The sequence below is a fragment of the Plectropomus leopardus genome, chromosome 16 (assembly GCF_026936395.1).
Source record: "Plectropomus leopardus strain MGB_pleo_1.0 chromosome 16, ASM2693639v1, whole genome shotgun sequence".
Classification (NCBI taxonomy): Eukaryota; Metazoa; Chordata; class Actinopteri; order Perciformes; family Serranidae; genus Plectropomus; species Plectropomus leopardus.
Window position 1 is genome coordinate 5,152,687 of NC_142191.1, and position 13,997 is coordinate 5,166,683.

Here is a 13,997-nt window from a genome sequence, read left to right on the forward strand (position 1 = left end):
TTGCCCATTGCTTTTTACCAAATGTTTGTGAATGCTATCAAGCCAATGTGTTCAGGTCTCAACTGGTTAAAAAAAAAACACATGAAAAGGACTCTAATTTGCAAAGACTGGTGGCACTTCAGTGATTCATTTGTAATGCATTTCATTTTGTAAATATAAACCTTTTGTTATTTGTATATTTTATCAACTTTGTATTGCTGCTTTGTCTTGAAATTTAGTTTAATTGTGCAATCTTTGTTTTTATCTTATTTTTTTAATGAATAATTAAAGTTATTTGATTGGAAAGGTATTTTCTTAAAGCCATTTTTTGTTCTAACAACAAAAAATGTTTTTTTGTTCTCTATGTGTAAATAAAAACAAATAAAACGAAACTAACAGAAAGTGCTGTGACTGTGATTCTGCTCTTTGTACATGGTTCAGACTGAAAAGTTTAGCCTGTAGCTCCCTCTAGTGTTCAAATGAACATATGACACCATAACGTAGAGCGGCAAAGAGGACAGAAAACATTGCAGTATAATGGAAGTAAATCATATTTACTTCCACACAGTGTAGTTTCTCATATCTGGCACGCAATAGACCTTTTATAGGAATCCAGAATGTGTGAAAACAAAGTCTTTTGAGGTATCACTTTTGTTTTGGAGACACTGCAGAGAATTCATGAATACAATGATGAGAGTTTTCATTTGTTGCATAAAACCTCCTCTTTCTTTCTGGCTTTGTTAATGAGCAGCGAAGGGACCCCGCTGTGATGAGGTCTCAGTGTGAGTGGAGGGAATCATCCATCTGATCTGACCTGTGAAAAAGTTTAAAATCTCCGCCTCGGATGTTTCAAGCATGAAAAGTTTAACTTGCAGCCAGGGTGCGTGTTCAGGCTCTTGTTAATGCTGAAAAAAGTGGTTTGACGATGTTAAGAAAGGAGGAGAGAGAGGGCTGGATGAAAGAGTAACAGAAACAGAGAGAAATCATGATGAGTGAGGAGAGACTGCAGCATTATGAATATTTCAGCCTATTTCTCAGCACCCAGCCCTGCTCTCACTACAGAGCCACAACCTGCTAAGCTCATTCATTTACACGCTTTTTCAGGATATGTTCTGTCATCATCATTCTGTGTTTTAGGTTAATTATGGAGTAAATGTCCTCAGAGGCTACATCGGAAGAACAAAATGACACAATTTGAATGATCGCAATTGTACAAAATTAGAGAAAATATAAATCATCGCATATTTGCTTTTTATCTTTGTATAATTGATTAAAAAACCCACCCATATTTGTCTCATTCAGTTGCAATTCTACAAACAAGATGAACTTTAGCTAAATGTCATAATACTGATCACATGATTGGAGTCATAGACGCAACATCTCTTGTAGTACTCTGTAAATGCATGACTTTACATTTACATTTAAGTCACTCCTCATTTTTACATTTTTTTCTGAAATGTTACAATTATATAACAATTAATAATAATATTTTACAATAAATTATGGTAACAATGATGATGAAGTTATATCTATCTATCTATCTATATATATATATAGATATTAGATCTTAAAAAATATTGTTATATTTTTTTTCTGTATTTTGTGTGGGGTTTTTTAGCACTAAGTAATGTTTTGCTAATATTATTTTTTTTTTAATTAATTTTGTATTTATTTATTTATTTGGTCATAATCATTTAAATTTATTTTGGGAAATTATTTTTATTTTGTATATTGATTATTTTATTTTACATTATTTATTTTTCAATTTTTCAGTGTCCTATTATCACTGTTGTTTTTACATGAAGGGATGTTTTACATATTTACTTATTTTATTATTATTTATATATATATATTTTCCTTTCATTCATTTTGCAATATTTATTTATTTATATTTATTTTATTTTATATTTTATGATATTGTCTTTTACATTAAGTAATATATTTTATTGTTTATTATTATTTTAATTTAATTTAAATTTATTTTATGTCTTTTTATTTCATTTTATTGTATTTTGTCATTTGTATGTACTTTTTTTTGTCGAGGGGTGGAGGGATTTGGGTGTTTACATATGCCATCTAGGATGGGCCAAGGAAGGAGGGGTAATTTTAATGTCTACAGGGAGAAATATCCTCCTTTGTAGGTGAATTGATAAGTGTTATAACACATGTCCAGTATTACAGATGTATGTAGAGGCTGATGATTTGTTGTTATTCTCACTTCCAGTATTATAAAAAATCTGACAATATGCTGTAGGAAACATGTTGTTATGTGCAAACAAAACCAGTGTGTGACAGTAACAGTGGGAGGTTATTATAGTATAAATCGTGTTAAGCCTCGGGCTCTTGTAGGATCCGGTCTGTTTATCTGTGAGCTCAGTGGCGGCTTCATCTGACACTTGAGTGCTCGGAAACACTGGATGAATCAGCACACTGAGGTGAAACTCACTCTCATGATTAATAAACTCAATCTGAGTGGGAATATTGTGAAGATTTCTTCCCAGGCTGAGGGAGGTGTGAGTCATACGCTTCACCTGAGGAAGAAACTCGGCCACTGATTTCACATTAATCCAAACACCTTGCTTATTCTCTATCATTATTTGACTGAAGGTCTGGCTTTATTATCAGGAAGTAATTCTGAAAGCAAGGCTCACTTCTGATAAAATATTCACTATGAATCAGTCATGTGTCTGCTCAGATATCTTTCTTTTTCTTTTTTCTTTTTTTTAGATATATAATAAAATCAGTCATGGACAAAGGGGGGAACCATCATGTCATAAGCTACTCACTATGTACAATTTTACTTTATAGCCAAAACTAATTCTGACCATAACTTTAATTCAGATTAAAACCAGGGCTGCAGTTTACAGTAACTGTCAATTATTGTTTCTATTAATCAGTTAGTTGTTGGGATAAAAATGTCAAAAATGGATAAAAAAAGATGATGTCCTAAAATATCAGTAATATAAATAAAATTAGCAACAAAAAAAAAAGTCACGCAAAGACACTGGAATATGGGAAAATACATAAATGGAAAAGAAATATTTAGATTTAAAAATAAAAAATAATTTACTATGAAATAAAATAAAATAAACAAAAATTCACTTCATGTAAATTATTATATTGCCAGTCTTGTACTGAATAGGAACATATGATTATCTCTAGATTGTGTGTTAAAATGTCGAGTTGATTTCTTATGAAAACATCCTTCTTATTGTATTTACACCTACATTGTATTTTTTTTGTTTCCAGTGATGCTTAAATCAATTCTCTAATATAAGTGGAGAAATAAAAGTTCTTATTGAAATTCCAGCACATATGGCATTAAAAAAAAGATGAAGCCACCAAAGTGCGCACCCTTTTCACTCAAAAATCAGTCATATGAATGATTGTGGGAACAGTAAATAAGATCAGCTGAGATATATATACTTATGTCTGCGTTCATTGGATATTTCGTTGCCCGCAGTATGATCCCCATCTACTGGTCATGAACACACAATCCTTCTCTCTCTCTTCCTATTTCTCATTTGTTCTGTTTGTCTCTCGCCCCGTTCTCCTCACTCCATCTGAGGCAATATTTATGTGCAAAAGATAAACTTGAAAGCTTTCAAGAGCACACAATAGATCTCATAAAGTGCATTAAAGCTGAGGAGGACTGATGATACAATGTAGATTTCAAAAAGAGAAAATAAAAACAATTTCTCACAGCTGAAGTCACGGACAGAAAAAAATATGGTGGCTGGTAAATGTGAAACCTTTTCCTGATGAGCAGGGAATTGCTGAGTTATCATTATCATTTCCCATTGAAATGCAGATCGCTGCCACAGTGTTACATAAAACCCTATTGTGAATCACTGCGCAGAATCCCCCTCCAGAACACAACGTACAGAATTTAATATTCTGTTATATGTTCTCACAAAAAAAAGAAATTCAAAGAAAAGGTGAGATTTCTTAAAGTGCAAATTACACTCGCGCTACTCTGAAATAACATTAGAGTGTGCAGCCAAACCATTGACCGCTGGTCCGAAATGGGCCTCGGGGAAAACTGATGGCTCCACTGATCAAAGTGTTACACCATATCCCACCTGCCTGTCAGAGCCGGTAAGTCAGAGGAAATGAATACAGAGAGAAAGAGATGAGGGCATGAAGAGAAAGAGAGAAAGATTGGGAAGATGTGTTATCTGTGTTTGCTTTTGCAGAAGAAAACACAATAACAGCTGGAGGGGTTGCTGCTGCTGCTGTGGGTTTTTTAAGCAGCTGCCTTGATCAGTGTGGAGATAGGGCTGTGCGATAATACAGTTATCCACAGGCTAAATTTAATTTCCTTTGAAAGAGGAGAATGACAAACACATTATTCCAGTTTTCTGCCTCAGTGTGTTGACCGGCTGTGAGTTATGGTGCCGCATAGTAACACTTTGATCATTTAGTGGTTCTGTTTTAATTGGTGTTGACAGGACGTGAGAGCTCCAGTTCACACGGATATTTTTATTTCTCTCTTCAGAGAGACACGGCTTACAGTTGGTAACTTTTACAAAAACAACTTTTTGTCGTATTTGCTGAAACTGTCACTGTATCATGAAAGCAGTACATCAAAGGCAGCTCAAATGACCCCGCCAAGCATCGGCCCAAACTCAGCGTGCCGTTAGAAATACGTTGGGTCGCATTTTGGCTTCCAACACTGCTATGACTGGGCTGTTATCAAAAATGACCCGCCTCAGCATCGGGCCCATCAGGCATGCCAGGAGAGATAAGTCAGAGACAGGCTGCTCCACTCGACTGAATGACAACCCAGAATCAGGCCAAAGACCCTAGCCCAATTACAGCTGCCGAAATTGCCATTGCCCGTTGTAAAAAATGACCTAGCCCAGCATTCGCCCAATCACCTCAGCCAGAAGAAATTACTTTGTCTGCTGTGTCTGGTTGCCTTACTCATCTCAGACTAAGAATGAATGACACACCAGAATTGGCCTGACCCACCATCGGCCCAAACTTGGCACGCTGGAAAAACGTTATCACCTAAGTGATGGATAGTGTAAAAATCCCTGAGACAATACTTCTTTGACTCTTGTTTGATTAGAAATAGAAACGCGTCAGAAAGGAGAGGCAGACTTTTTTTTTTATTGCACCACCTCCTGTTGAGCAAACTAGAAAGTAAATTCTTCAATGACTTTTTTGTCGTTCGGCAGCTGCTTACTCCTCCAGCTCTGTGGCATATTTTTGTCCTCTGACTTGTTCTCAGATCTTTGAAACGGGCAGAAAGGGATGTAACGAACCCAAGATTGGGACGAGAGGCAAGAAGTAATGCCAAAGGGGAGGTCATACACCTCTTCAGTTCCCAAGGTGCAGCTAGAGTCCTCAAGATGATCTTTGTCCCTGACTGAGAGGCCGCGCTCACGTTTAGTCCCTGAGACAGTGAGATTAGAGGGAGTATAAGGGAACAGATTTCTTTATAATAAAATATACTTTACAATCACATGTACTGAATGCTTTTTGATTCAATAACAACCTTTCACTTTATCTTACCGGGAATTGTGTTATCTAGGAAGAAGCCAAGAAATCCTCCTACAAACATGTGGGTCGTCAACAATATGTGCAACACTTGGTCGACCTCTTCAACCCCTGAGTTACACGCCAAGGACAAGAGGGAGAGAAAATATTTGTGCAAAGAATGCAAATACTTTTTAACTTGTTTTGAGATATTAAGAGAAAATATTTTGAAACACAATCAAAATGCTTCTGTATACAGATATATATAGATATGCATCACTTGCGGTTCTACTGAATACAACCTGTTAAAAAGTAATGAAGTGTCCTGGTTGATCGTACCTGTGTCTAAGAAATCAGGATTCTTCATGATCCAGTTTGGAATGACGAGTGCAGAAAACATGGAAAAACCAAAAACAAATATATTCCTGGAGGAATTCATGTCTGTGGACTGTAAAATGAGATGTATCAGCAATATTCTGAACAGCAGCAATGTGGGAAAAATTTGGCTTAATATTAAATCATAAATCACCTGCAGGTTAGAAATTCCTGCTGCAGTTATCACTCCGAACATGATCAGAAACATCCCTCCCAACACAGGGGTGGGGATGGTGGTGAAGATGGCTCCAATTTTACCCACCATTCCTATCAAAATCATGACAACTCCACTCAGAAGAATCACCACTCGGCTACCAACCTGTTGTCACACAAAATCGCAGTTTGAAATATTAGAGTTTATATAGTTATATTCTTCCAAAACAGACTAGTTATGAAATCATGCAGTATAGATGAGGATTTAAGGAGTATCTCACCACCAAAATGAACATTTGTATATCAGTTACTTACCCCATGTTACAATGAATTGTTAAAGAAAACTTTTTTTCTTGCATGCTTCTGGTACACAAAGAATCAAAAGAAGGATCTAAAAACTGCAAAAATTCTTTGTAACAACAGCAAAACTGTCAAAACTCAACTCAAAACTCAATTTTTCCTCACTGAACACAGGAGCTGCTGGTTACCGCTGCTGTGATCTGTTGGTTTGTTTGTGTTATTATGTGAATTTGGTGAATGTGGACTAACCATTTAAAACACCAAAGTCCTGTAAAAACACAAACTAACTTACTAATCAAGGCAGTAAGAGACTAGCTGCTCCTGTGGTCCGAGAGGTAAAATGTTGTCATTTTTGTCAATTTTGTCTGCTTTTGTCAATGAAGTCTGGCTTTGAAGAGTTTGTTAACAATTTTTTCCATATGTAGTTATGCTGTTTTTTTTTTCTGTAGCCCCATACGCCTTAGATTCATCAAAATGTTCCATTTTTGGATCCTTCGTTCATCGCGGAGGCGTGCAAAATGAGCAAATTTTCCTTGATAGTTCAACACAGCAGGGTGTGAATAAGTATTCCTTAAAACTGTAGGGTTGGACGTTAACATTGTTGTAAGTATCTTACCTTAGTGATGCCCAGGGCAGCCACATTCTCACTAAATGAGGTAGTGCCGTTCCCTGTGCCCAAGGCCCCTGCCAACAAACTGCCGACCCCCTCAATGCCAATGCCTCGGTTGATGGCGTGTTTTGGGGGAGGAGGGGCCCCTGACAGCCTGGCACATGAGTGGTAGTCGCCCACAGACTCGGCCATGGAGCATATTATTCCAGCCATCATGCCAAACACACCCGCCAGGCTCACAGCTGGCATGCCCCACTGACCTGAATGCAAAGTCGAAATGATTAATATTAAAAGGTTTACAAAACATCTCACTTTTTTCAGCAATGTTGTCAATATTTGATTCTACACAAACTCTTGCTTTCCCTTATCTCCCTGCAGCCCATCTGCCAGGATAAAATGTTGGCATTGTACTTTTCTGCAAACCCATATGTGACATTTGTACTTTTAATATATATGATGTAATTAAAATTAATTGTGCTGTATATGAATTGAGTTTTTTGCCAAACAGTAGACCAATATTCAAGACCAACAAAAGCGGGGTTTTACTGACAGTTGGGGATATATATGTCCAGCAGTGTTTGTGGCGACCAGAGTAGGTTATGTTTTCTTACCCTAAACAAGTTGTTTTTTGTGCCTAAAACTGACCACTGCAGTTTAACCACTGCAGTGTCACATCAAAAAAAAAATAAAAAATTGAAACTTAAAGAAATGTTAAGTTTCATCTGTATCACGACTGTGGTTTGCAGAAACATACAATAACAGCATTTACTCTAATAATTTGGTTGCTCCCTGACAGACAGTATTTTTGTGAATGTACCAGGATAAGGAAATGTGAACCACGGAGCCTCGTTCACCACATCGCCCTTCACATCAGTGCGAGCCAGGTGGCCATATTGGGCTGGATCAGACGGCAGGACATCGTAGATGGTGAGGAGGTAGCAGACTAACCATGAGATCAGAATGCCCAGCAGAATCTAATCAATATCTAATATTAGTACCACTATCAGTGTTTCTGAGCAACCATGAAATACAACAAAGAATAGTTTTCTGCCTGTATAAACACATTTATCACCGATCAGCCAGTATATTAAAACCACTGACAAGATAAGTATCATCAGGTTACAATGCATGTTCTGCTGGCATTTATGTGGATCCCACTTCACATGTATCACCCAAACACCCAGCCAGACCAAATACCACAAAGCCACACATTTTCACATGGTGCCGCTCTTTCAGCGACCGTCAGCGTCTACTTACGATGTTTTAGGCATCCTTCTGTGTTCAGTGTTTACACTCCGGGATGCCGTTACCGTGATGTCAACAAATACACATGGTGGGATGAAGCAGCACGTCGTTATGTTTACACAACACGAGCACATGGCAACCAATGTGGACCATCACAGAGGTTAGGATTTGGTAACAAGGTCACGGAGGGTTAAGTTTAGGCAAAAGAGGCACATGGTAAGGTGCAGGAAGCGAACACTGCACTTCCTCATGAAAGTCAATTGTTTGCAGGACCCATCCACCAACCCTCCAACCTGCCTTCTAAGTGCCTTTGCACTCCTTTTATTATTGTTATGGCAACATTAATACCTGACGCTGTCCGGTTGTGTTCGTCCACGTTCTCAAGTGAGGCTGCCCGTGTGCTGTGCATGTGGATGCATCTGGTGCTGTTTGCTGGTGTGTAAAAACAACGTCAATGGTTTTGTCTGGTTGTGTTCTAATCTGATGCGGTCCAGCTGCGTTCCAGGTGGAGGTAGGCAGGATGTGGCTTTTGGTGTCACGCTCGTATGCCAAAAGCACTGACAGAGCAGACGTATTTGATGAGTTCAGAGTGAGAACTGGCTGACAAGGCAAAGGCACTCCCCAACTGCAGTGCCCCGATGCCACACTGCAAAACCTGTTCGGGAAAGGCCTGAGGATCTTGACAAAGACCTCAAAGCATCAACCTGGCCTTGAAATTCCCGAGATCAGACTTGGAGACATGGACACAGGACCTCTGAGGGTGTCCAGCACCAGGGCATTTGTGGCAGATTCTCGGAGTCCTGTTGGTTGTCAGACGGGGTACTTTCATGAAACATGGCTGCTCCATCAGTTTGTTTTCTGGGAAATTTGGAGGCCAGATCAATGCCTTGAGTTTTTTGTCACGATCCCCCTGCCGTTACTGTAATGTTTTTGTGGTGTGGCAGGGGTCGGTGTTTTGATGTTCATGTCAGGTGGCATCAACATGAAATCCAAACTATTGCATTGTAACAGAATTATCAAAGTTATTTACCTAACATGTCAGCAGTTCTTTTGTTTCTGGCCGCCTGCTATAATTGTGTATCTATACACTGATCTGACTATCTGAGTATACTGTGAGAACTTTCCGGAAAAACATACAGGCATTATCTGGAAGATATAGAACTTTGAGGTGTGCAGTTTCTTGGCTTTGCTATATGCAGGCACAGGGACTGGTATGCGCCGGAGGTACTGGGAGAACAGGATGATCAGCACGGTGGTCCTGTGTATGAGAAGAACTGTCATTATGACAATACAAATCATACTTGAAAGTGATGACACCATATTCTCTGAGGAAATACCCTTCTTGTTTAATCTTAATTTCAGTGTATTTGTAGACCGTGATTTCCTGAGAAAGACGGTCAGTGCGAAACCTGCAGCACAAACACGGCTGATTCACACAGTCACAACAACAACCTTCAGAACAACCTTCCAGCTGAGCAAAGTGACGTTCACAAATGCAGCGAGCTGTTACATACATAGCAGAGATGCCCCAGTGGCTGCCAACCTTGGCTCCGGCTGAATCGTACAGTGACAGGCCAATGAGGGAGACTGTAGGGGCGATGGTTAAAGGCCCAATGAAGCGCATGAGGAAGCCGATGAGGCCAGAGAAACCGACCAGGATCTGGAGGAGCGAGGCCACCATGATGGAGCCCTGCAGCTGTGGACATAAACACATAACTGAGGTCATCACATCACTGTCTTTCTTTGGCCGATTGACGGATTATAACGCCAATACAACTGATAACTTCCTGTGGCGGAGACTGAAGGACCACAAGCTCTACAGAAGTGCTGTTTTTATGTTCTTTATCAGTTCTGTGGATGCACAGTGTTTGTGTGAGCTTACTGTTTGTATTCGGGTCTGCCACACTTCTATGAAGAGAGGTGAGGAGGTGTTGACCAGAGTGGCGTTCTGGGTCCAAGCTGGGCACTTCCACTCTGGCATGGACAACATGGCCATGGCAGGGGTCACCAAAGAAAATGTGCCTCCCTGCAGGATGGGAAGCCTACAAGTATGACATCAACAGAAATTAATATCAGTCAGATATTTAACCCTTAGGGACTGTTTCATTTCACTTTTCATTCTTCATTTTTTAAAATTATTTTGGCTGTGTTCATGCACATTTTGGCAGGATTGTGTATTTTTGTCTAATCTTGGAATTTCCAGCTCAGTTCCAACAAAAAGTCTAAAATACACTGTGTAAACTAAATTGTTGCATCCATACTGTTAACTGCAAAACATTTCTGTTGCTGTAAATCATCCACATATCCCAGGCTTTGATGATCATGAAAAACTTCTCTGTTGTGTGCAGTACATATAAAAAAAAAATTTTCCCCCATAAAACAGTAGCATTGTAACAAAAACCTGGCATTTAAAAGGTTAAAAAAAATTAACATGAGCAAATATTTTGGATATTTCTGAATAGGGCTGATGTTGGTTAAAAAAATAATCTCAATGAAAGTAGAAAATGTATAATATTTTTTTTATAGCCTGAGTCTGAGAAATGCATTTTGTGTGCAGTTTGAGCGTGAGTATTTGACATGCCACAAAAAAAAAATAAAATAAATGCTGCTACAGATAATTGACATGTCCCAGGCTGTGATGATAAAAAAATCTACTTAGCATGTAGTACATTTTTAAAAAAGAATTTTTTGTTTTCATCAAGAAACAAAGTGGCATTATGACAAAAACCTTGTATTGAAAGAGCTAAAATTCTGAAAATTAATGAATATTTGATATTTATGATTAGGACTGATGTAGATTAAAAAAAAAAAGTTAAAATGGTATGTCAAATAACTTGCATGAGTGCATATCCCCTCCAAATGGCCATAACACAGCGCAGCAGCCTTGTCTATTTTTGTGTTTCTATCTACCAGACTAATGTAAGCAAATATAACCACTCTATATTGGTCTCCACTAACTCCTGGGAAACATAGGTCTACAGATTTTTTATTTTCACCCGTTATCTTTGTTTGTCTGTCCCATATTTAGAAATTAAAAGTAAAAATTTCAACTTGTCGGTGGTTTAAAGTTCATCTAAACTTTTTTAACAATCATATTTTACAGGACCATTATTCTGACCTGACACCGAAGGTGACCTGCAGGATGGTGATCAGGCCAGAGGCGAAGAAAATGGTGTTGATGAGGCGACTCTGGGTCAGGCTGTCGTGCTGCAGACACAGCCCCTCGGAGAGAATGAGGGGGATGGAAACCATTGCACCAAATGCTGTCAGGTAATGCTGCACAGAAGAGAAACAGTGATGAAAACGATGAATGCAGAGCTACATACCACATACAGCAGGTCAAGACGCTAAAACAATCAACAACCTGCATTTAGAATAATTGACAGCTATACTACTTTTGCATGATACAGTGATGACGATAATGCATCAAGTAATGAGAAAATAGAAGTTTTACCGTGTTATAGCCCCAATTACAATGTGGATTCAATTGCCTGTGCAACCAAGAACTTCACATGACATGCAAAGAGTTGTTTGAAAATCTTACTCTCTAATTTAATTCTTGCCTATTTCATCATTACATTTCTATTTAGCACACTTGTAATAAAGTGCAAATATCTGTAAACACGAACAGACATACATGTGACATACATGCTCCCATTTTTCTCAGACTTAAGTTAATGATTTCAGACTTTTTAATGCACATAACAGATAAAGTTCTTTTAAAAAAAGAGTGTTTTTTGTTACATTAAAAAAATTGATTAGTGAGCGCTTATCCTTTTCCAAGATCGATCCACTTGACTTCTCACAGCCAGTGAAGAGGAGTGAGCCAACACTCCACAGTCCACAATCAAAAACCTGATCAACTCTCTGTACTGCACCAAATATCTACTGACTTAAAGGGTGTCTGTGCACATAACATGCATTTCTGTAGCGTTAGTCATTTGAAACCTGAATAAAAGTCCTCTTTCAAAACAAAATTGCACATTGTGATCATCCCAAGGCACACCTGCGTCATAACGATGGTGTTTAATCAGTATGTAATGAGCCACACCTGTCAGGGGGAGGGTTAATCTTGGAAAAGGAGAAGTCCTAACTAACATGGATTTTAAGGAACTTGCAACCAAAATTTGAGAGAAATGTATCTATTGAGTGCATTTTTTTTTTTTTTAAGATATTTAAATTAAACCTGTGAAAAGTGATGCATTTAACTTTAACTTTATGATTTTATATGTATATATTATCTCATATATTGTGGAATAATGAACATGTTTTCTTGCATGCTTTTTTAAATTTTATTTCTGTTTTCTTATAATTTCTCTACATTCAGTATAAGAGCAAGGTCTCCCAATTTCCACCCAGGGATCAATTAAGTATTCTGAATCTGAATCTTTGTAAAAACTCACCTGAATGGCCAGAAAAATGCAAAGGTACCAGGGGGGGACATCAGTCACACAATAGGTTGGTTTATTTTTGTCGCTGCTCTCACATGTCTTGTCCTCCTTTTCTGTTTGTTGATCATTGACATCCATCTGCAGCACCATATATTAAAAAAATGCAAAAACAGACATTAACAAAGAGATAATAAAACCGTACCTGGAGATGTACTTTTGTAATAATTTGCTCTCAGGTAATATTTTATTACACATTTGCATTTCATGTAGATATCACATAATTTAAGTGATATTTTGAATGTACTGAGACATAAGGACAGGTAAGCAGATATCATAGATGATAGAGATATTTCTGTCATTGTGTTTTATAACTGATTGCAAATGTGGAAAGTTACAAAGCAAATGTGTTTAAAAACATGAAAAAAGAGTATTATTTTTGCTGCGTGGGCACTGTGCATTTTTAGAAACTTCCAACCTGAATCACACCCACTCGTCTGAACCTTTGCCCGAAGTGAAGCAGGATTAATCGAACATAGTGATGTAAAATACTTTTAGTTCAACAAGATATGCTTACTATTTAACAACTCACTGCACCAAAAGCAGTTTCCTCTGAATGCTTACAGGAACCTGGTGATGCTGACTGCATTTCGAGAGAATACTGACAAATGTCCACATATGGCACATTTTACATGAATAAGCTGGTATACTTACATCAAATGCAAGATTGTCAAGTCCATTTTGCTTCCCTGAAGCCATTGCAACTCCAGTATGAAATAAAAACTTGATTTGGTTTCTTGAGGCAGAGTTCTCCTAACAAAAGGCAAACTGAAAAATAAAGACAACCACAGTCAGACGAGCAGGCAGACTAAATGCTGAGGACTCAAAGGAGGAGCACAGAGTGTTTATCTTAATGGTTAACTACTCAGTACAACATGGTGAGTTGTAAAGGTGTTTTAGTCAATTTAAAGTGACAGCATCTTTGCATGACCTGCATTTCAGTCACTTTTCTGAATGTGAAGAGACAAAGTATTATTTCCTATAACAAATATAATTTACTATATTGAAGCAAGCAACACTTTGTGGGGGCCTTTTTTACAGAAAGAATATACATATATTCATACATATATATAAACATATATTTATCAGAGAGCTTTGCCTGAAAATCAACACATCCTAAGAAAAGTGTGGTAAACTGTAAGGGCAGATGTGCTGGTAGGCCTGTTCGCTATCCCCTTGCTCAATAATACGACTGTATATCTCAGTCAAACAAAAATGTATCCCAACTTTGTTTATCTTAATGGTTAACTACTCAGTACAACATGGTGAGTTGTAAAGGTGTTTTAGTCAATTTAAAGTGACAGCATCTTTGCATGACCTGCATTTCAGTCATTTTTATCACTTTTACAGCTGCTTGAAGTCTCAGGACAAAGTTTATCTCTGTACAAAGTTCAGCGCACTAA

The 13,997-nt window shown here is 37.9% G+C and overlaps 1 protein-coding gene across 2 annotated transcripts; it reads right to left on the bottom strand.

Moving 5' to 3' along the window:
* Positions 1-5,074: 5,074 nt before the first annotated feature.
* Positions 5,075-13,414, bottom strand: LOC121963314 (solute carrier family 23 member 1-like). 2 transcript variants are annotated; one of them, XM_088089573.1, is made up of 12 exons: positions 13,249-13,414; positions 12,550-12,675; positions 11,265-11,422; positions 10,029-10,188; positions 9,661-9,842; positions 9,284-9,404; positions 7,719-7,875; positions 6,908-7,161; positions 5,993-6,157; positions 5,803-5,911; positions 5,500-5,595; positions 5,075-5,380 (listed from the first exon to the last, which is right to left on the bottom strand). In XM_088089573.1, exons 1-12 carry the CDS (start codon positions 13,291-13,293, stop codon positions 5,121-5,123), a joined length of 1,833 nt encoding a protein of 610 aa, XP_087945699.1. In that variant the 5' UTR covers positions 13,294-13,414; the 3' UTR covers positions 5,075-5,120. The 2 variants fall into 2 exon arrangements, with proteins under 2 accessions (XP_087945699.1, XP_087945701.1); XM_088089575.1 differs by lacking the exons at positions 12,550-12,675; positions 13,249-13,414 and adding an exon at positions 11,891-12,099.
* Between the last annotated feature and the right edge of the window lie 583 nt (positions 13,415-13,997).

Bases quoted from the DNA above. Each gene is read 5' to 3' on its own strand.
- LOC121963314 (XM_088089573.1), bottom strand. From the start codon at position 13,293: ATGGCTTCAGGGAAGCAAAATGGACTTGACAATCTTGCATTTGAT. The intron at 6,158-6,907 runs GTAAGATACTTA...GTGTGACAACAG, and splicing joins CTGCCCTGGGCATCACTAAG to GTTGGTAGCCGAGTGGTGAT. The intron at 5,596-5,802 runs GTACGATCAACC...CGTGTAACTCAG, and splicing joins TCCTGATTTCTTAGACACAG to GGGTTGAAGAGGTCGACCAA.